At 37.2% G+C, this 17,049-nt stretch overlaps 3 protein-coding genes across 3 annotated transcripts; 1 reads left to right on the forward strand and 2 right to left on the reverse strand.

Moving 5' to 3' along the window:
• Nucleotides 1-3,522: 3,522 nt before the first annotated feature.
• On the reverse strand, nucleotides 3,523-4,890 carry LOC109215868. The gene has a single exon (XM_019379985.1). The coding sequence runs from the start codon at nucleotides 4,888-4,890 to the stop codon at nucleotides 3,523-3,525; it is 1,368 nt and encodes a 455-aa protein (XP_019235530.1).
• LOC109215869 lies at nucleotides 4,887-5,882 on the reverse strand. Its single transcript, XM_019379986.1, has one exon. The coding sequence runs from the start codon at nucleotides 5,880-5,882 to the stop codon at nucleotides 4,887-4,889; it is 996 nt and encodes a 331-aa protein (XP_019235531.1).
• An 8,533-nt stretch (nucleotides 5,883-14,415) lies between these two features.
• LOC109215874 (60S ribosomal protein L31) lies at nucleotides 14,416-16,179 on the forward strand. Its single transcript, XM_019379993.1, has 3 exons — nucleotides 14,416-14,506; nucleotides 14,637-14,753; nucleotides 15,665-16,179. The coding sequence occupies exons 2-3, from the start codon at nucleotides 14,671-14,673 to the stop codon at nucleotides 15,942-15,944; spliced, it is 363 nt and encodes a 120-aa protein (XP_019235538.1). The 5' UTR covers nucleotides 14,416-14,506; nucleotides 14,637-14,670; the 3' UTR covers nucleotides 15,945-16,179.
• The last annotated feature ends 870 nt before the right edge of the window (nucleotides 16,180-17,049 follow it).

The raw sequence follows: 17,049 nt of genomic DNA on the forward strand, positions 1-17,049 counted from the left end.
ACGTCGCTTGGTTGGGTTTTTGATCGAATGCGAGTTTCGAAAGTTTTTAAGAACTTAGGCTTGAATCCGATGAGAATCGATAATTTTAGTGTTGTTTGATGTGTTTTGATGATTGGAATAAGTTTGGATAATGTTTTAAGTCATGTTGGTGCTTTTGGTTGAGGTACCGGGGGGCCTCGGGATGATTCCGGATGGCTAACGGGGAGTTTTTGGAATTTCATACAGCTGAAGGCATGCTGTTTCTGGCATTCTCGCTTCTGCGGGTCTTGGACCGCAGAAGCGTAGCCGCTTAGGCGAAGCTGTGATCGCAGAAGCGGTCCTTGAGGGCTTGGCAATTTCCGCAGAAGCGGAAGGCAGTCCGCAAAAGCGGACATCGCAGGAGCGGGTGGTGACCGCAAAAGCGGTCCTGAGGATTTTAAGTTAGACAGCAGAAGCAGTTATTTTGCGCAGAAGCGGGAGCCGCAGGTGCGGTATCCCAACCGCAGAAGCGAAACCTGGCTGAGTTTAAGTGAACAGTGTTTTCACAATTTTGAAAGAGAAGAAACATTTTGGACTTCGGACTAAGGAGATTTTTGGGCGATTTTTGAAGAGGGTTTCTAGGGCTATCATCAGGTATGGATTCTTAGACTTAGATTATGATATTATGGTGTAAAATCATGGATTAACACTGAAAAATCCAAGGAATTAAAGGTTAAAAATGGAAGTTAGGGTTTGAGAAAATTATGATGTAAAAATAGAATTTGGAGGGTCAAACGAACTCCGATTTTGGTAAATTTTATATGTATGGACTCGTGGCGAGACGAGGAATCCGGTGATGTGAATTTCGTAATTTTCTAGAAGCGGGCCCGGGGCTCGGGTTTTGCTAGTTTCGAGATTCTTGCTAATTTTCGATTGTTTTCAATTGGGTATTGTTCCCTTAGCATATTGTGATGTATTCGCTCTGGTTTTGGTTAGATTCGACGCGCGTGGAGGCCGATTGAGGGGCAAAGGCATCGCGAGCTAGGGATTTCACCGATCCGAGGTAAGTAATACTTGTAAATGATATCCTGAGGGTTTGATACCCCGGATTTGCACATCATAGTGCTGTATTGTGGTGACTTGCACGCCAGGTATGAGCGTGGAGTAGAGCACCGTTGGGGATTGTGACTTAGTCCGTCCCGGTTGTTGGTTTTATTGTGTAATTGACTGAAACTACTTGTTATCATCATTATTTGGGTTGATTGCTATATTTGGGCTTCGTGCCAATTGTTTGAATCCTTCAGGATCGATATCACTGTTTTTGCATTACTTTTTTTGATTAACTCAAAATTTGTATTAATCAAAGTATATCTGTACAAGGCCATGTAGCTGCTGACCAGCTACAATCTCTACTCATTAGCTCATCCTAGTTACATTTATCATTATTCTGACCAACTAGGCATACTACTACAAAACTCTAGCTCAACCACTTTGTATAGACAATTACATGAAAAGTCAAGCAAATCTATCAAGTCTCTATAATGTCTTCTTCCATCTTGGTTGATCTCTACCTCTTGTGTGTACATGTAGAACTATTTCTCTGCACAATCTATGTTCCTCGAAGATGCTTTGCTGAAACCTTATCATATTCCTTTCCCTCCAGATACTATATACCAGCATCGCAAACACATAGCTGATAATTGCTGCCTTCCCTGTCTTTTTCTGGCCATATTACTTGCCCAGTTTAGTTCTTCTTTCCAGTCTTTTATACTTCTCTTTATGTCAAGCCATAACAGTAGTCTTGTCCATAATCTATTTGTAACTGGGCAATCAAAGAAGAGATGATGTTGTGTTTCTGTGATAGCCTTACAGAATACACATTCCTGTGGCACCTGTATTCCCATCTTGCTAAGTCTATCCACAGTAGCTAGTCTTTAATGTGCAGCCAACCATGTTATAAATCTATATCTGGGATGGATGTTTGGCTGCATGATTAAGTTCCTCCATTGTACTTTCTGGTATTGTGGCATCAACATTAAGTAGGCTTGCTTTATAGAAAATTTGCCATGTACCACTAGTGGCTTCATTTTGTCACCTAGGGAACCCTGTACTTGTTGCTGATGTATATCATCCCTTGTTTCTATTATTTCCTGATTACCCAAGCTGCAGTCTTAGGTATAGGCATGTCTTCCACCTTCTGATTCTTGATATAGTAGCTATGGACCCATCTTATCCACAAACAGTCTTTCTTCATTGCAATTCCCCATAGTTGCTTCATCACAGCTACCTTGTTCCATAGTCCTAAATTGATGACATTCAATCCTCCTGTAGATGTAGGCCTGCATATTTGTTCCCATGATATCAGTGCTTTCCTTGTGATACTTGCTTCTCCTATCCACAAGAAAGTTCTGCAAACTGCATCAATCATTTTCATAACTTTCTTAGGTAGCAGAAATATTTGTGCCCAGTAAGTCTGGATGCCAAAATGTACAGACTTAATCAATTGGAGTCTGCCTGAATATGACAACAATCTTGCTGACCAGCATCTGATTTTATCAGTTATCTTCTCTATTAGGGGCAGACATTGGTTCACAGTTAACTTTTTAGAGGATAGTGGAACCCCTAAGTATCTGAAAGGTAATTTACCCTCCTCAAAACCTAGCATGTTCAATATGTTCTGCTTTTCATCTTCATTTACTCCTACAAGATAGATAGAACTTTTGTCCTTGTTTGCTTGTAAACCAGTAGCTTCAGAAAATCTTTGAAAACCCTCTTGAAGTAAGCTGATGGATCCAGTATCTGCTCTGCAGAACATAAGCAGATCATCTGCAAAGCAAATATGAATTACTCCCAGCTTCCTGCATCTAGGATGGAAGTTGAAGTCCCCATTCTCTGCTAGCATCATCATTTCTCTATTCAAATATTCCATTGCAACTACAAAGAGGTATGGGGACATTGGATCCCCTTGTCTGATACCTCTTTGTCCTTGAAATGGTTTGGTGAGCCCTCCATTAAGCACTAGAGAGTAAGAGACAGTTGTAACACATTCCATGATCCATTCAATGAATCTGAATGGGAAGCCAAGATAACTAAGCATTCTCCTCAAGAATCTCCAATCTAAAGTATCATAGGCCTTCCTAAGATCTACTTTCATGACACATCTAGGAGATACCCCTTTCCTATTGTAGCCTTTGAACAATTCATGACTGAATAAAATATTATCTATGATGCTTCTTCCTTCTACAAAAGCTGACTGTGACTGGCTCACTATGCTCCCAATCACCCTTTTAACTCTCAGCTGTAGTATCTTTGCTATGATTTTGTATAGGATGTTACAACAAGCTATAGGTCTATAATCTTTGACTAGTGTTGGTGACCTAACCTTGGGAATCAAGGTGATTGCTGTACAGTTCACCTTCTTCTGCATCTTCCCTGTTTCAAAAAATTCCAGTACTGCATCACATACATCATTCTTCACTATTGCCCAGTTTCTTGTGAAGAATTCTACTGGGAATCCATCTATCCCTGGGGCTTTGTCTGCTGGCATATCTTTAATGGCATTATCTATTTCTTGAGTGTTACTGGCTTTATCATGTCTACTTGTTGCTCCCTTGTCAAAATTGGCCCTTTCTTTATGATTTCTGAGTTTGGACATTTGATCTCTCCCCTGCAACATCCCATTAATCCTTTGAATACAGTCATGAATTCTGCTTCTACCTGCACTGGGTCTGTGAGTTTGATACCTGTCTCTGTGTAGATGGATGAGATTGTGTTCTTGCTTTGTCTAATCTTCCACTGGGCATGGAAATATTTTGAGTTGCTATCACCACACAGGATCCAATTTGCTCTGGATTTCTGTCTAAGTACTTGTTCTTCAATATTGCTCCACCTATCTAACTCAGCTAGTATCTCCTTTTCCTGATCAAATAGGCTTTGACAGAAAGGTTGTACACTGATGTTTGCTTGTACTATCTCCAGTTTTTGTCTTGCTTGATTCAATTTTTGTTGATAAGAAGCCATATAATGATTTAGGTCCTTTAACTCCTGCTTCAGATCCTGCAATTTTTTGCTAACTTTTGTCATGGCATTAATATCTTTATTCTGCTCCCATACTCTCTTTAATCTTGCATGAAACTCAGGGTGTTCCATTACATTAACAAAGAACTTGAATGGCTTTGGGTACATTCTTCTCTTCTCTCCACACCTCATTATTATAGGGGAATGATCTGATACTCCAGGGTTTAAGAAATCTGCCTCAATGTGACCATATTGCTGCATCCATTGGAAGTTACCCAGAGCCCAATCAATTTTACTATAAACTCTACTTCCCACAGGCTGTTTGTTGCACCAAGTAAAGTGCCTGCCTATTGACCTTATAGGAGTCAGTTGCAGGTTATTCAGCAGGTCCTGGAATCCTTGCATCTCCTTAGCTGTAACTGGTTGCCCAATTCTATCATCAGTTGTTAGCCCATTGTTGAAATCTCCACTTAGAAGCCAAGCATTACAGATATGTTTTCCCATCTGATGCAGGTCATTCCATAATTCCTCCCTCTCTTGCAAAGTATTTTTTGCATATACTACTGTAAATTCTGTGGTGAAGTGAGATGAACTTTCCTCTATTGAACAGTGTATGTACTGATCCTTTATAGCTTGAATCTGCACATTTATATTCTCTTTCCATAGGAGCCATATTCTGCCATTTACTGCTGTACTATAGTTACAGCAGTACTTCCAACCTCTAGCTACTTTTTGCAAGATTTTCTTTGCTTTCCCTTCTTTCACTCTAGTTGCCACGCATCCCATGAGATCAATTTTTTGTCTTTCCAGAAAGAGCTTCAACTCCTTCTGTTTTGAGAGCTTATTCAGCCCTCTAATGTTCCATGTGCACACTATCATGGGGGTTCTGCAACCATCTGTCCTTCTACAGGTCATTCCCCTGTAGTTTTTGATTCATCAATTCTCGGCACAGAATACCTGTTTGCTTTCATTATCATCACTGGATCCTGCATTACAGGCTTTTGTACAACTTTGCTTTTGCCCTTTGCTTTTGTATTGATCTCTTGATCATTTGGCTGCCCCTGCATATTCTGTATTTGCGCAACACTTTGTTGTGTCTCCCCTTCTTCTTCTACAGGTTGAATTTCATCTTGTTGTGCTACTTTATTTTCCTCTAATTCTTTAGCTATCCATATTGGCTTCTTTTTCCTATTTCTTCTTCTCCTCCTTTTAGCTACTTCCTGGTATGTTTCTTCCTTTGCTCCTGATTTTATTTTCCAACAGTCTTCTGCATCATGACCAAATTTTATGCAGTCTACACAAAATTTTGGCCTCCAATCATATGTCACCTGTTGTTGAAAAGTTCCAAATGGTGTGTCAAGCTCAATACATTCAGGCAAAGGTTGAGCAACATCTACTTCAATCAAAACTCTAGCATATGATATCCTCTCCATGTCTACAGTGGTTTCATCAGTGTATAGTGGTTTCCCAATTCCACTAGCCAATTTACCTAGTGCCTCAGGTGACCAATATCCCACTGGTAATCCTGGAAATTTAACCCACAATGGAACAGTGCTCAAACACTCTGGGTCAAAATAGAAGTCTATTTCCCAGTTCCTCAGGATCATTGGCTTGTTATGGTATGTGTATGGCCCGGATTGCAGAACCAAATCCCTATCTTCAACTGTTTGGAATTTGAAAATATAGTATCCCTCTTCATGGTACAAAATTTTAGGTTTATCAACAAAATTCCATACCGTATTAACATAGTTTTCCATTGATCGAACATATGGTGTGTCTCCCAGCACATATCCAATTAGTGCAGAATTCCACACCTCTTTCTGTCTTTTGATGTCGTCCTCCACAATTTTCACTATCACTTTGTCATCCCTGATTGATGGAGTGACATAGGTAAGTGGCTTACCCATTTGTGACGAACGTTGTTCTTCAGTCCTTCATCTCGTTTATTTTGGTCCGTTTCCACCTCGCTTCTGATCTGCTTTCCCGTTCCAATTTCAGAGAACTGGAGCCGCCTTGGTTCATGGATTTCCTTCTTAATTTGCTCCTTTCCCCCTTTCGCCAAAGGGTTTTGAACTGGATCTATCCATTTGATTTTCGTTTCACTCTCCTCTTCAATTGATTGAAATTTCGACGGTAAGAAGCTTCCAAATGTCAATGGGGTTCTCCTCCTTTGTATTCCGGTTGCCGGCGTAATCATCGCCTCCGTCATAGTCGGGCGGTTATGGCGGTTATTAATTGATTCGAAAATGTTCTTTTTCTACTGTCCTTTTTTGCTTTTTAAACGTTTTTTTTTTTTTTGCATTACTTTGCATATTATTTTATCACAGTCCAAGGTTTAAAATACTGTTTCGCAAACTTAGCTATCTTTCTGAGATTTCAAAACCTAAATGATATTTTACTGACGTTTTGAGTTGAGACTGTTATTTTACTATTGCCCAAGGGGCTTATGTGCATTTCTGGACTGAGGATGGATCGGGCTGCGCGCCGCAGCGGTGTGATATTGACATTGCGCTTGGGTTGTAGGAGCCCCTCCGGAGTCTGAACCCCCACAGTGAGCGCGGGTACCAAAATGGATCGGGCTGCGCGCCGCAGCGGTCATGTGCATTGCATTGCATTCATGCATTGGTTCCTGTTTGTACTACGTAACATGACATTCAGCACTCTCATTTCATTGGCATTCATGCTACATCTTGCACTGTTTACCAGACGCCCTGGTGTTAATTGTTAGTGGAGTGCTGTGCCCGAGGGGCTGACTTATGTGCGGACTTGCACTATCTGATTATGCATTCATTTGCTTAACTGTTGGAAAAGGATATTTTCAAAAGAGGTTTTAAACTGAGCCAGATATTTTCTAAAGGATTTTTTTCACGGTTTTACTGTTTTTCTCAAAGGGTTGTATTGTCCTATATAGCATGATGGAGTGCTCTTACGTTATTTCTCGTCTCTCAGTTATTATTTACTCTTATTACCACTGAGTTGGAAGTACTCACTTTACTCCCTGCACCTCGCGTGCAGTTGCAGGTATTGCTCACCCGATAGCGGGTGATTAGCGGACTGAAGGTAATACTAATGTAGCTGAGCAAGGTGACCGCCAGTGTTCGCGGCACCGGATGTTGTCTTTTGTTTCCAAAAGTTTTACTTGTATATATTATTGGCCTATAGTTGTGTTATGGTTTCCTTAGATGCTCGTGACTTGTGACACCCCGGTCGGGTTGTGTTGGGTTGTACATACTGGTTATTATTGTCGTTAAGCTATATTTGTCTATACATTTATGTTTAATAATTGTTAAAGAAACGGATTGGGTTAGTTGGCTGGCCTTGTCTTCACGAGAGGCACCATCACGACCGGGTATGGAAATTGGGTCGTGACAATATCTCGGGCCATAATTGAAAGTGTTGGAAAAGCCTTGCCACGCTCCCTCCACCATGACAAAAGTTGTTCCTTGCCTTCTTCGTCTTTAATACTTTCTAATCCTTGATTAAGATAAGAATCAAGTTCATTATCAATAGAGGAATCAAAACCTGTTATATCATCCATATCTTTCCATAAAACTTCTGCTCTAGACTTAGAAGTAGAAGGAGCAGTTTCACAACCAATTGTATCCATAGATTTATATTTATCAAACATTGATCTAGCATAAGAATATATGCTACCTTGGCAGTCTTCGAGAGATGGTTGTTCATTTTCTTGAATTTCTAAATTCTCATAAATTTTACGAACAAGTTCATTTGCACCTCTTAGTTTTAAAGATGAGTTAAGTAGAGTAGGAATTAAATAAACTTCGGGAATAGGGAAAATATACTTTTAAAATTTTAAAATCATTTCATTAATGGCCGGTGCATAAGTTGAATTTGTTTTATACTTACCAAATATAACAGAAATTCCACAAATATACCATAATATTTGTGTAACAGTAGGATAATATATACCAGAAAATTGTCTTGTAGCATAATAAAAATCTATACTATATTAAAAGCACGAAGGCCCTTAGCGAAATGTCGGTCGCCTTTTCTACCCTTTAAATATAGATTTCACTTTAGACGAAATAGTCATTTAACTTATTTCCTTATATTTAGGAGTTTGAAATTATTGTTTATCAAATCTTACCTTATTTTAACTATATTGAAAATCCTAATATTTAGGACTTCAAATCAATTAAAATTCTACCATATATAAATTCTTTCATTATTGAAAAATATAACATATTTATAGTAAAAGTAAGGGAAAAAATCAAAACATCAATGAGCTAGGAAAAGATCAAAAGGATTTTAAAATAGTTAAAAAATTTGACATCGGTTTGTCTGTCGAGTTCCACATTACTACTTCACCTTTTTATTTTGATCTTATTTGAGAATGCAAAGTCATGTTTATTTTCTTTTTTGTACGTTCATGACTATTATACTAAAGTTTCTCCTAAATATGATGTTTTATTATATTACACATTTTCACTTAGTTATGAACGTTAATCAACCCTAGATTTTTCTTGAATTATGTCAATTGTATTAAATTAGGATTTTACGTCTTTGAGTTATATAATGTGGATAGTATGATTTTATTTTTTTTCATTCACAAAATCATGACAAATATCCAATCTTTCCTATTTGAATTATGTAAAAATTATAAATTAAAATCAACTATAATTTTACTTATTATAAAATATATTTTTAGTTAAACAATATAACTTAACAATAATTTCTTCCATATTGTTTTTAAATTTAATATATGAACTATAATAAATTTTATATTATGTTTGAACTCCGTTCCTACTCAAATAGTTCATCAATTTTTATTTAATATTTGAAAACTACACTCAACAATTTGAACAAATAACTAAAAAAATTAAAATGTGTGTGTGTGTGTGTGTGTGTGTGTGTGTGTGAGAGAGAGAGAGAGAGAGAGAGAGAGAGAGAGAGAGAGAGAGAGAGAGAGAGAGAGAGGCGAAACTCAATAACATCAACAACTCTACAAACACGAAGATCCAAAAGTAAAATTGTGGCTACATTTTCAACTATTTGAAATATAATGCCTATTAGATCGATAAAAATATAACTAAAATTAAATATTTCAAATGAAAATTTTGGTAAATTAGCAATAAACAATATATATTAATATTCAAAATTGATTATAACATTCTTGTGAGATGTGAAGGAAGAAGTTATGGATTTATCAAAATCGGGGTTAAGTGTATGTGTTGTTTAATTATGTTTTTCATAAATATTTTATTTTAGAGTTTTATATGATGAGTGTTTGCATTAAGTTTTATTTTATAATCAACAGACTATTTTATTTATATAATATTTTAAAATAGTGTATTCACTGATTTGGATACACGCGCAAAGCGCGTACCCTAAGACTAGTTTTCTAAAAATTTAGTAAGCTCTTTGATCTCATCCCAATCAGAATCAACAATTTGATCAGCGGGAATACCATTATGCATATTAAATACCTTTTGGATAGGCACCCGATAATCATAAGCAACTTTAAGCATTTCATAAGTAGAATTCTACCTAGTACAAACATCTTTTGGAACTTTTCTAAATGGAAGGTTAGCACTAGCACATTGTTGAGCAAATTCACGAATTCTACTCGCTTTATTAGCATGAAAAATATAGCCACAAGCATGTTGTATTTTACTACAAGCATCAGAAAATAAATTAAGACCATCTTTTACAACCAAGTTAAAAATATGGCATGCACATCTAACATGAAAAATTGCTAGAATAATTGGACAAAGTCTAGATTTTAAGCTATTTGCTGCGGTTGTGTTAGCAGAAGCGTTATCTAAGGTGATAGTTAAAACTTTATCAATGAGTCCATAAAAATCAAGTATTTGTAGAACAGTAGTTGCAATATATGCTCCAGTGTATTTTGAATCAACAAATTTATAACCAATAATACGTTTTTGCATGTTCTAGTGATGATCAACCGAATGACATGTAACAGTTAAATAATCACAACTATTAGAACTACAACCTATATCATATGTGATAGACACTTTACAATCTAAGTGAAAAAATACACAATGAATATACTGAAGATACCGGTTTGAAATTTAAAAACATCATTTCTAACCGTGGTCTTAGGAAAACCTTGAAAAGCAGGGTTATAAGTTTCTTGTATATAATGCACAAAAGCAGGGTGAGAGGGAAAAGTAAAAGGTAAGCCACAGACAGCCACCATTTTTGCTAAGTTCTCACGATCTCTATCTTTGTTATAGGGACGTAAAACATGACCAGAATCAGGGTCAAGTTGTTGTTGAATTTGATTAGAACCAAATCCACTAGGAGTGCCAGTACCGATGGTAGGATCTATAATTTTTCCGGCTTCTATGTTAGCTTGTATCCATAAAGATTTGTGATCCTTTCTTAAGTGTCTAGTTAACCCCCCACCCCCACCCCCACCCCTACCCCACCCCACCCCACCCACCCTCACCCCCTACCCCCACCACCACCACCACTACCACCACCACTTGTTGTGTGTGCAAATTGTTGCTTATATTTTTCACATATAGCACGATGATTGACTTTACCATATTTAAAAAAAATTCCATACAAGTGATGTTTTGGGACGTTCGGCCTTAGTCTTACCCCTTACAGGGGGTAAAGCTCCAGACCGAGATTGACTCTGAGTTGGAGCTTTGGTTGCGGGACTAGTGGGTGTTTCATCTAATTCTTCTTCCTCATTTTGTTCATCCTCATTTGCTTCGTCCTCAAAAAATATATCATTGCCAAATTGTCTTTGTAAAGTTTCATGATCTAGTTGTTCTCCGACATTAACATCATAAAATGTGGGGGGTTGGGAAAATGAAGTTTCATCAACATGAGTCATTTTATCAATATGTTTTCTAAATCTAGGAGAAGGGTTAGGATTAGGACTAGGATTAGGAGTACTGCTACTTTCACCTTTACTACTTTTTTACTACTTTTTTTAAACATGCCAACTACATTTTTAGGTGCCATAATTTAAATACGAAATTAAATTTAAGAAGATAACACAAAAATTAAACACACAAATGAAATACGAAAATAGAATACGTAAAGTAAACACAAAAATTAAGCACTAAAATGATCTGCAAAAATTATATATTAAAATTAGGAGATGGAACTAGTGCACCGTGATTAAATATTGAAACTTGAAGAAATTGCCCAAAATATTGCTCCAAATACTTGACGAATTAATTTGAAGCTTGAAAGTTGCTCCAAAAATTTGCCCAAATACTTGAAACTTGAAAGTTATCTTTTGATAGTTGATAGTTGATAGTTGATAGTAACAAAATTGAGAGAATAATATAAATAGAATATTAGAATGTAAGAGATTTGAGAGAGAGAAGATTGCTTTTTTGTAGGAAAAAATAAAGAAGAATGGGGTGTATTTATAGTAGAAAATAGGGCTAAAGTGTATTTTAATAAACTTAGGGGTTATATTAAAAGTTTTTGGGGAGGGGGGGATAGGGGCTGTTTTGACCATTTATGGCCGTTGACAACGACTATTTTTGCAATTTAAGCCGTTGCCCAACGGCTAGTTTTTTTAAAAAAATTGGCGGGACGCGGGACGGGACGAAACGGGACGGGACGGACGAAACGGCCGTCCCGTCCCATCCCGTGTCCCGTTTAACATTGGCCCATCCCGTTTAACTTGGGACGGGGCGGGACGGGGACGCGACGGGGACGGGATCATAATAAGGTCTACAAGGCTAACATACTACACTAACTGACAGGATATGTCTACAAGTCTCTACTAATGGTTGTATTGTGGTCGGAACAAGGCCTCGACCTATATATACATACATAATATGTACTCAAAACCCTAGACCTGGTAACTCCAAATGACGTGGAGCTTACCGATCGAGCTAAACTCGGTCAACACCTACTGAGTAGGTCTACCCGTCTGTCTATCTGAACCTGCATGCATGAAATGTAATGTCCCAAGAAAAGGGACATCAATCGAAATAATATACCGAGTATGTATGGCTATAGAATAATTGAAAGCTGAAAGTGAACTGATAATATAATTGTTGAAAGTAACTAGGAGTCAAAGATGATGCAAATATATATTTACCTGTTGATACTGACTCAACTCTCTTAATACAGTAAGTAAAATAATTGTCCGACCCTATAAGGCTCGGTAGTGTAATTGCTTAGCCATAATAGGCTCGCTCATACGTGCTTGACCATACTAGGCTCGGTAACTCGGCCTTTCTAGGCTCGCTCATAGACGCTCGACCAAAGTAGGCTTTGTATATAATTTACCATCTGATCTGAGGTTATCCAATAGGGACCTACCCATTAATTATAACTCGGTGCTGGTGAAAATACTATAATATTGTATATATATAGACCCATCTACTCTCTTGAGTGAAAGGAGACAATACTTAACTGAATATAAAATCCCGATAAGATAGAATATTGTAACTTACGAGAGTAGGATAATGTACATAAATTCATGAATACGAACTTCTCTTTATGTCTTGTCATCAAACGCGTGTAGTTACAAGATTATGCCAAAGTGAAGGAAATGTTTAGTCTTAACATATATTATCACAATATGTCTAATAATCACGTTGAACTCGTCGCATCGCACCTTAATCTACAACAACGATAACTATACTATCATTAAGTTACGAAAGGTACAACTATCGCATAACGAACGACAAGCTTATTTTATATTAAAATGGGCAGCATCTCCCTTATAGTCTTTACTTCCTCCCAATTCGAGATAACACCAACAACACAAGAACAAAGTAATAACAACTTATATACATCATTTTTTAACCTTATATATATCACAAAATTGCCCAATACACCCCAATGACTTCATACACAAAACGTCAATTATAGTAGTGTCAAGCAACCAGAAAATATTACGATGAACAACCAGCCCACCACTACGCCATTATGTGGTGTTTTTTCATGCCCTTTTTCCTTCCAAACTCCATAAAATAGTAGCAAAGCAGACAATCCAAAAACAACACGAAACATCCCACAAACACAATTCACTACAAGTTGAATAACTCGAACTCATGGTTTCTGATCACCATCCCCTGAGTTTTTACAGTTATAGAATGAATTTCTATACTTTCCAGTAGAAAAAGGAATGAAAGAGGATAATATAATTACCTTATTTGGTGAAGATCTCATCTCCTTACTTGGTTCTTTAACTTTTAGGTTTTCCTCCAACTAAAACTTGAAAAGAAGAGAAAATCATTTAGGATTTTGTGATGAATTTTTTGGAAGAAGATTGCAGGGGTTTATCTCTGATTTTTGGCTTTCTAATGAGTGGAATATATGAAGGAAATCAACCCTTAAAAGGGCTCTTTGGCCGACCCCAACCAGCCCTTTTTTATGGACATATTTGATCTTTTTGTTTAAGCAAGTAGATGATATACCTACTTGTCACATATACAGCCTATGCAGTCTCGCAAAAATACAAATATCTCAATACTCCAATGTCGGATTAATAAACGGTTTAATGCATTGGAAACTAGACTCGTAGATATTCAATTTGATGGGTGGATCACCCTGTAACTCTAAGTATATTGGACTAAAAACTCAGTGACATTAAACCCAAATTTTAGTAAAACTTATGAACGTAACTTGTGACGACTTTCATCGACTGTTGTTCCACAACTCGCTTGACTTCAAAACGTAACCCACCACTATCATACGACTAATATAACTCATAACATAACCTTCTTATCATTTTAAGCACCCTAGTCTCACCTGAAAGGTACGGGTTATAACGTTCCCAACTTGTCGACTTTCGACGAAACTTATCTCCTTCAATTTGTTTAGCTTCTAAACCTTCCAACCCTCTTGCTACGTTGTTCATGCTCTTAAATATTTATATTTGTAACCTCCAAGGTAACATGATTAACTTAATTTATATACTTTCAAAGATAATCTCATTTTTGATCTTACATCAGTTTGCTTACGACATACTTTTACGTACGAAAATATGAGGTATAACAATAGAATACGTTTTTCAGTCTTTTTCCATTTATTTCTTTGACGAAGTTTTTAGAACTTTTTTTAAGTGTACTAGTATTTGCTTTACTATTATGAATAAACGTTTGCTATTATATCTACAGAAATAATTAGCAACAAAATGGGGTTCGTTAAGTGTTGGCATTTGTAGCTTAGCTTTCAAAATTGGGGAAAGATCATTTTTGGCCCGCGATCAAAATTATTTATCACCGGTAGCCGCAAAGTATACATATATACATACACATACACATAAAAAAAAAATACAAAAAAATTTTGGCTGCTATTTTCAAAGTGGCTATACAGTATCATTTTATCTTCAAAATTGTCTGGACCTGTCAAAGGTGGATTGGATAAGTAGAAGCCCAAAGTAACATGGACTTGAAGTGCGTTGAACCCAGCCCAATGTATAACATCGTAAAATCGCAACATAATTACTTAAATGCCACTAGGGTTTTAATAAGTCCCCCTCACCTTAGCTACTCATTTTAGTCGGTGTCATCGTCTCCACTGTTCGGCCCGCTCGGTTGCCTCCTTCCTTCAAACCCTAGTAAGCGCTCTCTCCATTTGTATCTATCTCTGTCTCACATATAGTAGGGTTCTACTTTGTTCTGCAGATCTGAAGTTATTTTAGCGTTTAAGGAAACTAAATGGACTGTGTGTTGCTTGAATTAATGCAGGAACTGAGGTAAGTGTAGAAAAGGTTAAGAGAAAATGTCGGACAAAACCAAAGGAAGAAAAGAAGAGGTGGTGACAAGGGAGTACACCATCAACCTCCACAAGCGCTTACATAGCTGGTATACTTTCTCTTCTTTTGTAAATTCCTCCATTTTTTCCCACCGTAGATTTCGCACCCTTTTTTGTATGTAGTTATTAGTTTGTGCTTATGTTTTCTAATACTTTTACTAGTTACATTTGTATTTCGATGGATGGCCTTTGAGCCGTGACTGATTGTATTTAGCTCATAAATGAATTATTGCTGTTTGTGCGAATGTTGTTCATTTTTTGATTTTATCTACCATTAATGTAATTTTATTGATGTATGCTGAATCTGCTGCTGCTGCCAACCAGTAAACCCATTTTTTTTCTTTTGCCCTCAGCATGTAATGCCATTGTGGTTGGTCATCTTTTGATGTGCTGCTCACTGTGATTTCTTAACCCGCATGTTTAGTTGTGATTTACAATCTCAGTTTGCATTGTCTCTATCATGGACTGGGATAAAGATGGGTTTCAGCTAGCCTTTTCTGTAGGTTATTTATATCGTGTTCGGTGATTGATTAGGAATCTGAGAGCAATTCCTTTCGCGAGCTTACTGTCATTGGAATAAGAACTTGAGGTTGCTCTACTTATTTGCTGCTTTCCAGCACCCCCCCCCCCCCCCCCCCTTTTTCCTCAAGAATCTGAATTTGTGGTTTGAGCTCTTTGCTAAGTTTTTGCGAGTTGTTATAGTGCCTTCTTGTTGTGTTCTAAGCAATGTTTTGTGATTCAGACTGTTTTAAGGTTGCTCCTCTCTGGTTTAAGTAATTTTTTAGGCTATAGAAGTTGTTATAAGGCCTTCCTTCATATTGGTGTAGTAAGCCTTTTTTTTGGGTGTTATTGGCCTTTTCTTTTACTTGTCAAGAAAAGAATTAATCACTTAGTGATTTGATCTATCCGAATCTTTATTATAAATTGTTGTCTAACATTACACTACTATATTGGCTAACAGTACATTCAAGAAGAAGGCCCCAACGGCCATCAAGGAGATCCGGAAGTTTGCACAGAAAGCTATGGGCACCAAGGATGTAAGAGTGGATGTGAAGCTGAACAAGCAGATATGGAGCAGGGGTATCCGAAGTGTTCCAAGGCGTGTCAGAGTTCGTATTGCTCGCAAGAGGAATGATGATGAAGATGCAAAGGAAGAGCTATACTCTTTGGTTACTGTTGCAGAGATCCCAGCAGAGGGATTGAAGGGTCTTGGTACCAAAATCATTGAAGATGAGGACTAAACTGTCGTTATTAATGAAGAATGATAATATTAAATGCTATTTTCATTCTTTTCCTAGTGTTATGAGACTGTCAATTTTGTCAGGGTACTTAATATTTATGTTTTATCAAGCATCAGAGGTGTTACCATGAGTTTATATGTTTGCTTCTGTTTCCTGTTTCTCATTGTTATATCAGTTGTATCCTTTCTGGTGAATTGCTTTATAGCTACAGTTATAAATACATAGTTTGTGGGTAGAACTGTAAGCAATTGAATATTGGAATTGAGTGGTCCAAATGTAGGGAAATGGATATTTGCGATGAATAGTGAGGATTATAGCTGATCCCAGTTATCTTAATATTTATTCACTATTGGCGTTTGTAGTCCAACTTGAACATCTGTATTGTGGCTTCAGTATTGGGTCAATGGGTTGTGTATTTGGGTTTAGCTACATGTGTTTTGAGGCTTATGCGAAGATCTGTTCAACTGATGTTCTACTTGACAGTTGCTCATATATGAACATTTAGTGTCAATGCAATTTGAATATGGACAATGAAAACAGAATTACTGCATTGGGTGGTCTTGTTGTATGTCGTGTTTTATCGTATGTAGTAACTTGGGAAGTTGAGTTGCAGGGATAAAGTCAATGGCATGTCAAATGTCCCTCAAAAGAGGTAGCTCATTAGGAAGTTTCTCAGCCACAACTTCAAATTCAGGGAGAATTGAGTGCACCTCTTGTGAGAAGGGAGGAGGGTATTTAGCAACAAGGGCTAGACAAAATCCACTTTCTTTAAGTCATTTCCACAACAGATGATGTGACAAGAATTCAACCACTTAGGAACAAGACTTTGAGATGATGACTCACTATTGGACCTAGGAATTAGATCATGGGGTTTAGCAGGCGTTGGAAGTGATTGTCTCACTATTAAACTTTAAGGACTGTTTTCTCTTGCATGGTTAATAGCATATTTATCAAATAGCAACTAAAAGAATATGTGAGCAGCCTCCATAGGTGTAACCTATCAGTCACTACATCTTGTTAAGTTCCTGTATGAATAGGAATAAGGCATCTTTGGATAATGGGTTAGGTCATTTTCTCCATCCGAGCAACCTTATAAGGTTTAGGG

This window comes from Nicotiana attenuata, unplaced genomic scaffold (genome assembly GCF_001879085.1).
Source record: "Nicotiana attenuata strain UT unplaced genomic scaffold, NIATTr2, whole genome shotgun sequence".
NCBI classification, from domain to species: Eukaryota; Viridiplantae; Streptophyta; class Magnoliopsida; order Solanales; family Solanaceae; genus Nicotiana; species Nicotiana attenuata.

Excerpts from the sequence above, each read along its gene's own strand:
- LOC109215868 (XM_019379985.1), bottom strand. The coding sequence starts at position 4,890 with ATGACCTGTAGAAGGACAGATGGTTGCAGAACCCCCATGATAGTGTGC.
- LOC109215869 (XM_019379986.1), bottom strand. The coding sequence starts at position 5,882 with ATGGGTAAGCCACTTACCTATGTCACTCCATCAATCAGGGATGACAAA.
- LOC109215874 (XM_019379993.1), top strand. The coding sequence starts at position 14,671 with ATGTCGGACAAAACCAAAGGAAGAAAAGAAGAGGTGGTGACAAGGGAG. Across the intron at positions 14,754-15,664 it reads CACAAGCGCTTACATAGCTG|TACATTCAAGAAGAAGGCCC; the intron begins GTATACTTTCTC and ends ATTGGCTAACAG.